Source organism: Eptatretus burgeri, chromosome 16 (assembly GCF_056783735.1).
Source record: "Eptatretus burgeri isolate ZD-2024b chromosome 16, Ebu_testis_v1, whole genome shotgun sequence".
NCBI lineage: Eukaryota > Metazoa > Chordata > Myxini > Myxiniformes > Myxinidae > Eptatretus > Eptatretus burgeri.
Window position 1 is genome coordinate 52,839,076 of NC_140976.1, and position 13,997 is coordinate 52,853,072.

General features: G+C 39.8%; 1 protein-coding gene across 5 annotated transcripts in view; it reads right to left on the bottom strand.

Moving 5' to 3' along the window:
- LOC147011072 (phospholipid-transporting ATPase IB-like) overlaps nucleotides 1-13,997 on the bottom strand; it is a 169,486-nt gene that overhangs the window by 129,706 nt on the left and 25,783 nt on the right. For all 5 annotated transcript variants that reach the window (XM_085859049.1, XM_085859051.1, XM_085859047.1 and 2 more), the window contains 2 exons: nucleotides 3,138-3,294; nucleotides 1,348-1,447 (listed from right to left, as the gene is read on the bottom strand). In XM_085859049.1, coding sequence (XP_085715175.1) covers nucleotides 1,348-1,447; nucleotides 3,138-3,216 — 179 coding nt within the window. In that variant the 5' untranslated portion in view covers nucleotides 3,217-3,294. The remainder of the gene's footprint in view (nucleotides 1-1,347; nucleotides 1,448-3,137; nucleotides 3,295-13,997) is intronic.

Sequence of the window (13,997 nt, forward strand, 5' to 3'; positions counted from 1 at the left end):
TGCCATATACGAGCATGTACAATCCATCGAAGAGTTGCAATGCACGCGTAAGCCGGCACACTACCTTGACACCCGGCAACTTTTGCTGTTAAAACTGAAGATGTGTTTTGAATGTGTTATTTATTTTTTTTTTTTTGCATTCGAGTCATGAAAGCTGCAGATTCAGTGAACCATGCAGACTAGCTGGAAATTAAATCTGCTTATGGATCGTTAAATTGCACTTAATGCGAACAGTCAACTTAGTAAAATCGTCGAGGTTTTGCGTAATGACATGCTTGATGGCTTCATTTGGCTCTTTATTTATTCTATCGATTTTGCAAAAGCAACTTGCTTGCATATCCATAAGATGCTGTAAACATAAAAATGCAATTCTTAACTTGCAGCTCTATCCGATGAATGGTTCGTTTAAGCATTCGCAAGATTAATATGCAACATCATACAACACAGTATGTTGGACTGTTCGTGGTTTTGATCTTTTCCCATTGTTGGGCACATTGTGTTTTTTTCACATTGGTATTCCATGTCTATCCTGCCAGCTTTTGTACAAGTATTACACGTAGAACTAGAATGGCACTCGGTAGAGCTTATACCTCCCTCCGCAAGGCTGAACTGTTTACATTTTGTATCCCTAATCGAATCAGCTTGTTCCTATCGCCTAACCGACTCATCCACCAGGTTTTGTCATAATCCGTCCAGAGCTTTTTGAAATTTCATGCTATATATATATATATATCGGTTTCGGCCTCGCCTCTCAATGGTGAAAAAAATACCTGGAAAATTAAAAAAAATTCTCGTATCCGGATCTGGATTTGGATCTTCACCAAAATCGAATCAATTTATCTCTGTCACACACCCGACCTGTTCACTAAGTTTCGTCTGAATCGGGAAAACCTTTTTGAAATATAATGCTATATATCGTTTTTGGCCCCATCTCTCAATGATGAAGAAGTATTTGGAAAAAAAATTAAATTTCTCGGATCCAGATCCGGATTTGGATTTTGACCAAAATCGAATCGATTAGTCCTTGTCACACACCCAACATGTCCACCAAGTTTCATTCGAATCCATGAAAACTTTTTGAGATAACCTTCTCGCAGACAGACAAACAGACCGACGGGTGAAAACATCACCTCCGTCCACCTTCGGTGGCAGAGTTTAAAAAAAAAAAACGTTCGAAACAATGGGCGAATCACCACAATATCTGGAATGTGTGAACAATGTATCTTGAGGTTCATTGATTTCTAAGATTGTTACAAAAAGACATTTTCACAGGTTTACTTGTTGTTCATGCAAAATACCGTGTCTGTAAACAAATATAATTCATGTGCTCTTTGTATAGCCTCACACCTTACTCGATTGTCACAGAACCTCTCCGTCTGTGGTTTATTGATTCCAATCCCTCGCACGTCCTTAATTGTCTGTGACATCCCTCGCAGTGCTGTAGCAACTGAGCAGATGAGAGGGAATGGGGATGGCATAAAAGGAAGATGAAATTGACAAATAACAAAATGCGAGTCCAACACAAATGTAAAACTAAGTAGGGCTAAGCTTGAGTACAGCGTGATCACAATAAATATCGTGGAGTCCCGCGATATGAACACTCAATGTGATGATTCCCTTTTTGTGAGTGGCACTTTGGTGGACAATCTGGTTTTCCTGAACAAATTTCAACTTGAAATCACCAACATTGAAATTCTCAACATCAATGAAGCCATTGCAGAGAAATTAAAGAAAACTATGTTATGGCCAGTCTGTTAAGTCCTACTACGGTGAGTGAGGAACTGTGGGTCAAACCATGAAGGGTGATGCCATGGTGGTATGTTATGCTTGTGTCCCCTGAACGTAAGCAGGTCGCTTTTGGAGATGGGCTTTTAGGGTGTGAAGGGGGCAAGGTTTAACAAATCTTTAATGCATTAACGACTTGTCCAATGAAAGTATCTGTGGAATGAAATTATACTTTACAAATGGAGCAAATTGCATTCACTTATATTTGACAAAGTAAAGGTCAACCTCAAGATATTTGCAACTACAAATGGCTTGCTGGCAATTAATCCTCTGAAATGACTTTAACAGAGCATTGGTGCTGTCGAAGCAGTTTCATGGCACAGATTTTGGTAGGTGGTTTGCCATTGCCTTCTCAGCAGTCAGGAAGGGCAGAAAGTTGTAATTTGTTTCATGGTGTCAGCGATAGCTCGCCTACGCTTCGTGAAGGACATCATGCGATCTTTAACATCCACCAACTCATGCTAGCAGATGAGCCGCCCAGTTTAACATCCATCGGAGCGACGGAACACACATTATTGTATCGCTCTGCCTGTAAAACTCAATGAGGATGACAGTTTTTAGCTGGGTCGGGATTCAAACCCAGGTGAGACAGCTCAGAGGACGTGAGTGTGCATACCTCTATGCCTTCCTGCCAGCCCTGTCAAATAAAAATAAAGCTAGTTGTCCTAAACAATGCTTGGGGATGCCACGAGAGGCATTGAAGAAAAAAATTTAAAGCACCCAAAAATTATTTTAAAAATTGAAGCTTAAATGTTTGGGGGCAATTTGAATAAAAACAGCCTTGATTGCTATCATAATTGTGTGACTAAAACTAATAGACATATTTTAAGGCCAAAAAGCAGAAGTTAGGCACTTCTGATGGTTTCTACGAATGGGCTTGCTAATGCACTTTTAACCTGTTCTGGGCACCTGGTATTCATGATTCGCAGGTGAAACAAAATTCTCCATTTTGTGCCGCATTTGCGACTGAGATGTCGAACAATAAAATTTTTCCTTTGGAGAGCCATGTTCATTTCAATACTTCGTAATTCAATTGTGAGCGACGTGATTTGCGATCTCCCAAGAAAATGCCTGAAAAGTCTTCTTTGGGAAATAGCAAGCATGTCTTGGGAAGCACTGTGATTGCATAATTGACATGAAGCTCCGTGAATGACTAATGTCGCAAATATCAACCTCTATTCCATGCGATGAATTGTTCATGTAATTGTGTTTTTAACATAAGAGACCGTTTCTATTGTCTGAAAGCCAATAAACAGCAACGTGTCACACTCTTTATTGATGGCGGCGACTGATAGCAATTGATGAAATATGAAGAAATAGAGGAAACCGTGGAATTCCTCTAACCGTCTTACCAGCACTAAATCCTCCAATGTGTGGCCCAATACGGTGATGCCTGGAAACCAAATGTTGGATTGCGGGCAAGGTTTTCATTCAAAGGTCTGTGCAGATGGTGAAACGTCAATGTGGTCATTCCATTGAACTCAGGCACTCGTTACCTGTTCTGGATACCTGGTGGGGTACGGCAGAGAGGACAGGAGAGGTTCAGGTATTATTGATCGAATATATGCTTTTGATTGAATTGCTGCATTTCATGCTTCAAACGCCACTCCGTTGTTTTGCTGCATAATGTTGTGATCAGCTCTTGTCAATGGACCGTCTGGCCTGTTGAAAAGTAGTCTGAGTGGCAACGTATACGGCAAAGAAATGCTGCTTTATGCCATATTACTCGCGTATCCAAAATACACGAACCTGCTTTGCCTTCTTTGCTCTTATAACCATAATTATTTCATTCCTAAAAGAATTGTGCAATACTTTCCAAGAGTACAACTAAAAAATAAGTCACATGGTAATAAAGAAAAAGTCCTTATCGAGGACACAGCCCCCAACCGCTCCTTAAAAGTGGGAGGTGGAGATTTACATGAAAATAACGAAATAAAGAGATAAATATGTCGGTGGTGGAGATAGTAAGTTGAATATGAATAAGTAATTAAATGTGGTTTATGGGTAGAGTTGCTGGTAAAGTGTATATAAATAAATAAATCAAAGTTCTTTGTTGGTGGTGGAGATGAAAAAGTGCAGACAAATAAATAATTAATGGTGGAATGTACATCGTGGAATGGTAAAAGGTATTTAAATAAATCGATGTGCTATGTTGGTAATGGTGATGGTAAAGTGTTCACTGTATAAATAAACACGAATCGGTAAATGCACATCCAAGAAATTGTTGAGGATGAGTTCAATACTGAGTATTTTTTTACAACTATAATGGCCGCCAGTCTACCAGTCGGCCGTCTTTGATCAGATCGCAAAATAAAGTGAAGGGCATGTGTACGCCATCATGTACTGTGTTTGTGCCAAGTTTGAACAAAATCAGACCACGCATATTCAGAAAATGGTTGGGAACACATTTTAGTAACAAATTGGCCGCCAGTCGGCCATCTTGGATCTGATCTCGAAAAAAAAAGAAAAAGACAAGCATGCATATGTCAGCCATCATTCATTATCCATGGGCCAAGTTTCAACAGCATCAGTATATGCATATCCGAGAAATGGTTAAGGACGTGTTCAACATCGGGTTTAAAAAAAAAAACTAAAACGGTCGCCGGTCGGCCATCTTTGAATGCATAGCGAAACAAATTGATGTGCATATGTGCACCATTATGTGTCATCTTTGTGCCAAGTATGATTAAACTTGGTCCACCCGGGTCCAAGATATGGTTGTGGACGCACTCACACATGGACACCAAAATTGAGACCAATCCATAAGCCTCCGTTTTGTGCCGAGTCCAATGGGGGCTAATAATTTGATTTTGTGTGTTGGTAGTGGAGATAGGTGTGTGTGTGTGTGTGTGTGTGTGTGTGTGTGTGTGTGTGTGTGTGTGTGTGTGTGTGTGTGTGTGTGTGTGTGTGTGTGTGTGTGTGTGTGTGTCATGTAGTCTGGTCATAGTTTACATGGAGGGATGGCACGGGAAATAAATGGCTGCCACATCGAATGCGTACAAAGTTGATATACTGAAAATCTATGATAGAGCGAAGTCATAAGACTTTAAAAGCCATACCCTTTACTCTCGAGCATTTTCATAACTACGAAGCCTGATAAAGATGGCAGAGTGTATTGCTAAAGTACCAAATCGGGAGATACCTAAACTGCCGAATTGTACTTCTTCTTTCTTCTTTCGTCAGCGAGCCCGGCACAATAATGGCTGAAGTGATTACAATAATTCTAATGGGAGGAAGCGACATTGTTGGGTATTGAACTCGTACCGCAACAAAAACAAGCATGTCAACATTTCATGAAACATTGATTTAACACTGTTCAGCAATATAGAACTGTGCATCAATTTAATCATAGGAATGAACTGTGTATAATATTAATTATAATTATTCATAATCAATTAGATAAATACAGTAAAACCTGTGACTGTTTGTCACTCATGGGGGCCACATAAGTAAGTTCTTTATAAAATAATTTACCATGTACGATGGTAAATAAACTTTAAAAAAAAATCAGCCCCAATGACCACCCCCTCTGGCCCGGCCCCTAGGGGTCATATCAAAAATCCGAAAGTGTTGTGCACTTCCCCATACATATATCTACTATGTCCAAAAGTTTCAAGTTCCTATTTCAAACGATGTAGGAGGAGCTATTTTCACCCCCTATCCGCTAAACATCCCCTACCCCCCAAGCACCCTCTGATCATCATGTGTTTAAAAAAAATTGTTGTTAAATGTATAACTCATGAATATGTTTGATTTAAAAAGATATGACAATTTGTTTTTTTAAATCGACCCCCATGACCCCAACCCCTCTGGCCCGGCCCCGAGGGGTCATATCAAAAATCCGAAAGTGTTGTGCACTTCCCCATACATGTATCTACAATGTCCCAAAGTTTCAAGTTCTTATTTCAAATGGTGTAGGAGGAGTTACAGGGTAAAACAGACGGATGGACGGACGGCAGAGACAATCACAATATTCCCGCTTTTCTTCGAAAGCACGGGAATAAAAATAACCCGATGTACGTACATAAAGCAAAATCATGCGTACGGCTTATGTGCATATAATACATCGTGGTTATATACCTGGGATCATTCAACTTGCACTGGGCCATGGACTAACACCCAGGGCCTGAGGCCTGCCGATTTGTGCTGCTTCATGTAATGTCAGCGTATGATTTTATTGGGGTGGAGTCAGGGCAGCTATCCAGCCAATGGGTGTAAAGCAGTGGGGGTGGAGTCAGGGCAGCTGAACACTGACCCACGTGTAATGTTTGATATTTTCTACGTCTAAAAATGGCATAACTGTGAAAATTTGACGAAATGCCCTGAAACTCGAACAAGTCCCATAGCTTATCATAGTAAAGCCATGTACTAAGTTTCAGTTGAACATATTAAAAGGTATAGGAAAAAAGTCGGAAAAAACCACAGGTGGGACAGACAGACAGATGGGAAGACGTACGGCACCTATATGCCCCTCTGGTGAAACTGGTAGTAAACTAAAAAACGGATGAAAACAAAAAAATACATCCACAACACACCCACCACGAGTCATTGAATGCCATTTACGCATGCGCAGACTGAGAAACCCTGCCATAAAGTGTGCCATGGATTGCAAGGAACGACAAAATGCGAAATTTAAAAAGGAAAAGGGCTCAGAATAAACACAATTATATTCAAAACCAAGAAAGAAAGAATACAGCCTCTCATGCCAAGTACAGGGCTGCCTGAGAGAAAAGGGCAGCAGCCTGGGTAGCCTCTCGTACTAGTTAGAGCATCAACCCCGAGAGAAAAATAGCAGTAGCTTGCGTTAATTATGCTATGATCGCAACAACTGTTGCGGTTGGGTTAGGGTTTGGTTAAATCAAGTGGTACAAAGAGTACTGTGCAAAACACAGGGAGGAAATATGAGCCTTCAGGCAAGTATGAATTGGTGGAGCCTAAACCTGCTGTAAAAGAACTGTATGTGAAGGTAACACAGCAATATCTGTTGGATGATAATGGAGCAAGGGATCAGCGAATGGAAGCTTCTAGGATGCAGTACAAAACTGCATCAAAGGCATTGCCTCGGGTCATGCTCGACTGTCTGTAGAACAGCAGCTAAATCATTGCTCAACAAAGCCTTGCAACTGCACAAAGAGCATGCCGGTGCTTCGCTCAAGACCACAAGAAGAGTCAATTGGCTCGACATTAAAGGGCCAGATTATTTTGGGGAAGGGTATCCCACTGCTTCCTCCGAGTCTTACTATCATGACTCAGCTAAGCCTGATGTTGGCTTCGCGGTTAGGGTGGCTGGCTTGGGATCTTAGGGTCCTGAGTTTGAGCCCCTATTCCGCCGTTGCATTAACGCCAGGTTGGGTTGATTCAGCCTGTCATCCTTCTAAGGTCGGCAAAATGAGTACCAGTGTACTGGTAATTGTGGCATTGCATCAGCGGCACAGCCGCATCCTCAGCCAATGATGCTACCCGCAGCCGTGTGCTGCATACGAAGGAGGAGGACGATGACTCAGCTTGTAGAGATGGCCTGTGCCATTCCCATTTATGAAAATGGCAGATGGGTAGATCCTAATTAAATTATCAAGTCAAAAATAGAAAGCATCAAGACAAAAGGAAAACAGTAGCCTGTGGAATGGAGCTGTTGTAGTGAATGTAAAGCAGTCACTAAAGCAGAAGTACCAGATGATGTTATTGTTAACCTCAAACAGGTATTTCAGGAACCCATGCAAGAGCTGAGAGCTGCTTTAGATGCAAATGATGAAGGGTGTCCTCATGAGCAGTACACCACATTTGCTAGCAAAGACCCTGACATTAACGTTGTAGAGTTACAAAAGTCACTCCTTGGTTTGTTCTCAACTATGGGGGACGTTGTAGTCAACTTTGCATACTTCGCATACGAGCTCAGGCATGCCCCTGCAATTGTTTGGTACAATGTAATGATAATGAAACGGAATACTCGATGCATCCACACAAACCTGCACTTTCATCTGAATTAGTGATATCATTTCATGCACATTTCAATACACGAACCGAACTACTTCATCACATGGTTTGCACATGACAATTGAACCATAATTTACTGCATGTTTCTCTCCTTCCACAAAAAAAACAACAGAAACAAGTCAGAAAAGAAAATGTTAAAAAAATGAAAAAAACCTGTCGAGATGGAATCCTTAAAAAAAACCCAACAAGGTAGGGATGACGCCACAACACGACATAACAATCCTTTCACGGATTGCCATCATGACATATTTTGATATTTTTTCGTCTATTCCACAACAAATACAATACACAACTAGATATCTGCAATCACAAAGTAATTGCCAAGGGTAAGCCTCCCACGGCGCCCGCAATCCGATGATAGACATCCATCCGGACTGACATATGACCTTGACCTTCAACATTTAGAGATAGATAGTAAATGAAGAATATGTGTCCCTTTCTACAATCTATCCATAAAAAATTAACATCATGAAAATTGGAGGAAAATTATTTAAGGTATGACGAAAAATGTTTATCTGTTAATTAGGTCACGATCCGAAAAAGGTCGGTCAAGGACACTAATCAAATATCAGGTGCACAACTTCAGTGCAGGTCCACCATTATGATTTGGGAACATATTGGAATGCCAAGCAGTATTTGAGATTCCACATTGCTAAAATTGAGCGATGACAAAAAATGCGATATTTTGTCAGACCACCATTTGACCTTGACCTCTAACCCTGAGGGGTTATGATGTAAATGAAGCATATATATGCCTTGATCTAGGTTATCTGGAGATGGCACCTTTGTTCTGATCAGATAAACCTTAGTCGAGTTGGAATGAAAAATGTCTTTAATTAGTTCATGACCTTAAAATTAGGTCAAGGTCAAAAATATTTTAACCACGCATACCTTTTATTCCCATTATTGATGCAAAATTTAGTTCTGAAACTCCCAGCTGGCTCTGAGATACAGCTCGGATATTGGCAAAAAAAAGTAAGGAAAGAAATAGGACCACTGGACCTGTAGCTTATCTGGGCCCTGTCCTAATGTTGTAACCCAAATTTGGTATGATTCTGACTGGTGGGTTTGGAGAAGAAGATTTTTGAAGGAATTTACTGAATATTTACACTGAATTCCAATCTCCACCAATACACCCTCAAAAAAAAATTGCTCGTTTGAGGTTAGACATCTACGAACCCATCAATGACAGGTACCCTGCTAATATATATATATATATATATTTATATATTTATATATATATATATATATATATATATATATATATATATATATATATATATATATATATATATATATATATATATATATATATATATATATATATATATATATATATATATATATATATATATATATACACACATAATGACCCACCCACCTGTGTCTCACCTATGAATGGAGAGAATAGCCAATCAGCTCTCACCTAATCAACTAAACCCAGGTGGCTAGTATTATATAAATAAATGAACACCTCCCATGCTCCTCCAGCCAAAACTGCTGCTAAAAGCAACCAAGAAGGCTTACACAAGGTAAGTACTTTGCTGTTTTGAACCCTTCCCAGAGTTCCTCCACAGCTATAAGGACGTTCACAAATAGTACAAACATGAGAATCCCAATGCTACACACCACCTCAGCTGGCGGACCGGTTTTATCACTTGTTGGCGAATAATCATCAACAGCGCAGACAGCAATGCATACCAATGAGACTCACAAGCATGTACCACGTGCAAACGTCAAAAGCAGTCAATATATAAATAATAAAGACCACCCACATGTCTCACCTGTAAATGGAGGGAATAGCCAATCAGCTCTCACCTAATCAACTAAACCCAGGTGGCTCGGATTATATAAATAAATTAACACCTCCCATGTTCCTCTTGTGGAGCATGGGAGGTGTATATATATATATATATATATATATATATATATATATATATATATATATATATATATATATATATATATATATATATATATATGATTAATATCATGTCATATGTAGAATTTCATTGTTTCTTCACCTTGGTTCTTAAACACATAATAAAGTGACTTGAGTTGACATGATACCCATCTGCTCCATTATAGATAGATTACTTGGCGAGGTTGTGAGGACATTAAAGACAATAGCAACGGTGGCAGGTTGAAGGGGAGGGATAGAAATCGCTTTAACTTTAACACCCTCACATCCTACAATATTCAACTTTCAGGGCGTTGCCCCGTGTTGTTCTAATCCTTTTGGCAATTGGAGGAAATACAAAAAAAATCTTTGTTGTGGGGGCCTCAAACACTTCCCTCCACCCACAGATTGGGCAGAACAAGGCAAGTTATCAATCAACATTCTTCTTTCCCACTTTCAATAATCATACCACCTTCCTCCCTCACTCCTCATGTTTTAGTTTCTACACTTGTGTAAATAAAACAAAAGATTTGGGGGGAATTGATGTGATGCACACGTTTCTTATTAAGCATTCATTCCATGCTGTTTCTGCTTTTAAAAGGCAAAGGTTATCGATGGCATGTAATTAACGCAAATCAAACCAAATCATTAAATCTCCTGCAAACCCCTCACTTATACACCCCCCCCAGACCCCCAAAACGCCACCCTTCCCCTTTACAAGCAATTTATGTTGTTGTTTTTCAAATTCCACAGTGGGACTTTTAATCCCCACTTTTATTCCCCCACCATAAGAGGTCTTCCTTCAGATGTGCGGAAACCTACATAGTGGAATGGCGCAATGATATTGAGGAGGAGGGGGAGATTGGGACCATACTCTGTGCAGAGCGTTGGTGCTGCTGAAGCATTCTCCTTGGATATTGGTCACAATCCTGGACGGGTCACCACTCTGACACAGTATACCAGCATGCTGGCACTCGTTTTGCCGACCTCAGAAGGATGACAGGCCGAGTTAACCCCACCTGGTATTAATTCAACAGCCGAGCGGGATTTGAAGTAAAGACCCTAGGATCCAAAGCCGCCACCCTAACCATTAAGCCAACACCAGGTGTAATGATATGGAATCTGGGCGCAATGACTTCACAGCTGCACCTTGATTTCCTTGATTTACCGCAATGACTATTCCTTGATTTACCGCATGGTAAATTTGCTACGGGTCCATTGCGGGTTGAGTTTGGGGTGTAAAGGTGTCGTAAACCAAAAATATTTCAATGAAACCCAGCCGGGCCTAATTTACCTTGTAGCGACCGAACTAGCCTCTGGGTGAGTTGAAGCCCATTGAAGTATCATGGCATACATCACATCAAATGGGAAGATGAAAGCTGTTGGATCGTATTCGATCTGTGAATAATATGAAAATGTTAATTTGATAGCTTTGGAGAAACTTGTGAGGGGCATTAAGGAAGAAAGTGATCAACCTTGGGAAAGATTGGAAATTAAATAACTTAGCAATTTTCTTAACCACAAGATCCTGTGCCTTTTTCATTTGTAGCCTTTCCCAGTCGCGAAGGATGAGAGAAGCTGTTGTCATGTGTGTCTGTGTGTGTGTGTGTGTGTGTGTGTGTGTGTGTGTGTGTGTGTGTGTGTGTGTGTGTGTGTGTGTGTGTGTGTGTGTGTGTGTGTGTGTGTGTGTGTGTGTGTGTGTGTGTGTGTGTGTGTGTGTGTGTGTGTGTGTCTGTCTATGCAGACCGACTTGAATATAGCACCTACGTGCGGCCTACTTTCAGATTACACCCTTAAGCACAGATCAAAGTTGTCTATTGTAGACAAAACATTCTTACATCTAATTTAACCACAAGTTGATTTTTCACCTTCAATGTTAATTACATTAAAGCCTGTTCCTAGTGTGTGTTTGCCTACACCATCCATGGTTTGAAGTGTGATGTAAGGCCTATGGGCTTGATTAGCACACCCAACCAACCACGTGCACTGTTTGATAAAGATGTCTCATTTAACCATATGGTAATTTTAATTATTTTATTTTTTTGGATCCTCGTGGAGGATCTCTAAGTTGAACTCACGTTATTGTTCTTCATCTTCTTCTTGTGGACTTTTTTGTTTCACAGCCGACAGTTTTCATCGAAACTTCCTGAAACTTGGCATATATATGTAAAAATATCCCGCGCAGACAGGAACCATCTCCGATTTTGAAAATTCCTCCGAGAAAAAAAAGTTGTGATGTCAAAATATCTCTGCTAATGGAAATCGCCTAAAAAATTATCTCAAACTAGGCAAGCTTTTTGAATTCTGTTTGCGTGAATCGAAAAGGGCATTAGCAGAGATGAATTACCGCACATATGATACATCACTATGACGTCATATCAATTTTTATGACGTCATTCCTATTTTTTGTTTCACAACCCAGAGTTTTCATCGGATCTTCGTGAAACTTGCCATGTATATGCAGAAAGCCTACGCGCAGGCAGTAACCAACTCCGATTTTGGAAATTCTTCCCAGAAAAAAAGTTGACATCATAATATCGCCGCTAATGGAAATCGCCTATACCATTATCTCCGAAACTAGGCAAGTTGTTTGAATTTTGTTTGCGGCAATCAAGCCGGGCCTTAGCACAGATAATTTATCGCAAACCTGATACATCACAATGACGTCATATTCGCTTTTATGACGTCATCATTAAGAGGATGAGCATCTTAGCTCATTTGAGCTTGTTAACCATGAATGTGCATTGGTCGAGATGATCGATTGCAATCTATATCTTCCATTCAAATATTGATGTGGCAATGTTTGGATGACTTATTAGCCTCGCAGGTATTGTAACAGAGTGAGTCCGCACTGGTTTGCAGATATACTGTCAACTATGTATACCCTGGTGAGGTTCGCATTCTTAATGCTAAATGTTGTTGATATTGTAACGTGTTTACATTTTCTTCTGTAGATCTGTAAAGACTGTTTTTTTTAAGTTTTCTTTTTAATCGTACAGAAAAATGAATGCAATGACTATCCTGTAGTCAAGAAAAGAGATAACCGCTTTCCAAGGCAATGAAGATTCAACTATTATCAAGGAATACTTGTTCTTCCCATCTGAGCATTTCATGATGCTACAATCCCAGGTTAAATTCCCATCTACTATGTTGATTTGTCCCATTGTTTACTAACACCTTTGCAATTCATTGAAACGGTACTAAGCCATCTCCCGATGGATGCCCTCGTCCTGCATATCCTCCATGAAGTTTGGGATACAAGCTCCTTGACAAGCCTTACACATAACACAAAAAGAGAGAAGGAAAGACCTTGTGTAATATTGTTTGATTTTTCTCTTGTTAATAATTTCTGTACAAACAGAATTAAAATATATATATATATATATATATATATATATATATATATATATATATATATATATATATATATATATATATATATATATATATATATAGAATTGTTTCAGAAGTCTTGGCTCATCGAAGAGTTGAATGGCGGAGGGCCAAGGAGCACTCACACTGACATTTGGGGAGGGAAGGGCAAGCAGGGTATAGGGACTGCAATAGGAAAAGTAGAAAAGGAAGGAAGAGTGTATAAATCACAAAACATTGGTAACTCGGTGAATTTTCCACGAGGAGAAATGACAACGATATTTTTAGCATTTCCAAATGTTAAGGTTTGTCCGTTGCGGGGTTCTTCCCGACATTTTTATTCTTTGTTCCTTTCACACATTGATTCGAATTGTTTCTTTTTCTTCTCTTTCATCTTTTTTACTCTCTATTCCTCTCTTTCGTGATCTACCTCTCTAAGGAGAAGTGAATTCTTGCAGAAATTTTTCTGTAAGGCCCACTTGGCTGCACCTGGATGGGTTTGAGAGTAGTGGAGTAGCGGAGCTGAAACCCGAATCCAATCCAGGTTCTTCCTGATGACTCCGATGCAGTGTTTGGTTTTCCGTTTGATTACTGAACGCCACTTACTCATATATTCCAGCTACATCCAGTAATTCCAATATGTAGTGTATTTTGGGGGTGACCTCCATGTTCTAGAGGTAAATTATACGTGTTGCTGGAGACATCGAAGGACTGCACAAAAATACCTGCCTTGCTTAAACATAAAAATTTGTGATGAAGATCAACCGCTAAGACGTACATTTTAAACCGGTTTGTGTAGTGTATGGAATTTAATTTTTGAAAATAACCCGTGAACGGCTTCCACCATAAATAAATAAATAAATAAATAAAACAATCAAACAAAGGATCATCGTCACAATGCACAATCGGTTTTATCCATGATCTTACTGGTGGAAATGATGGAGGT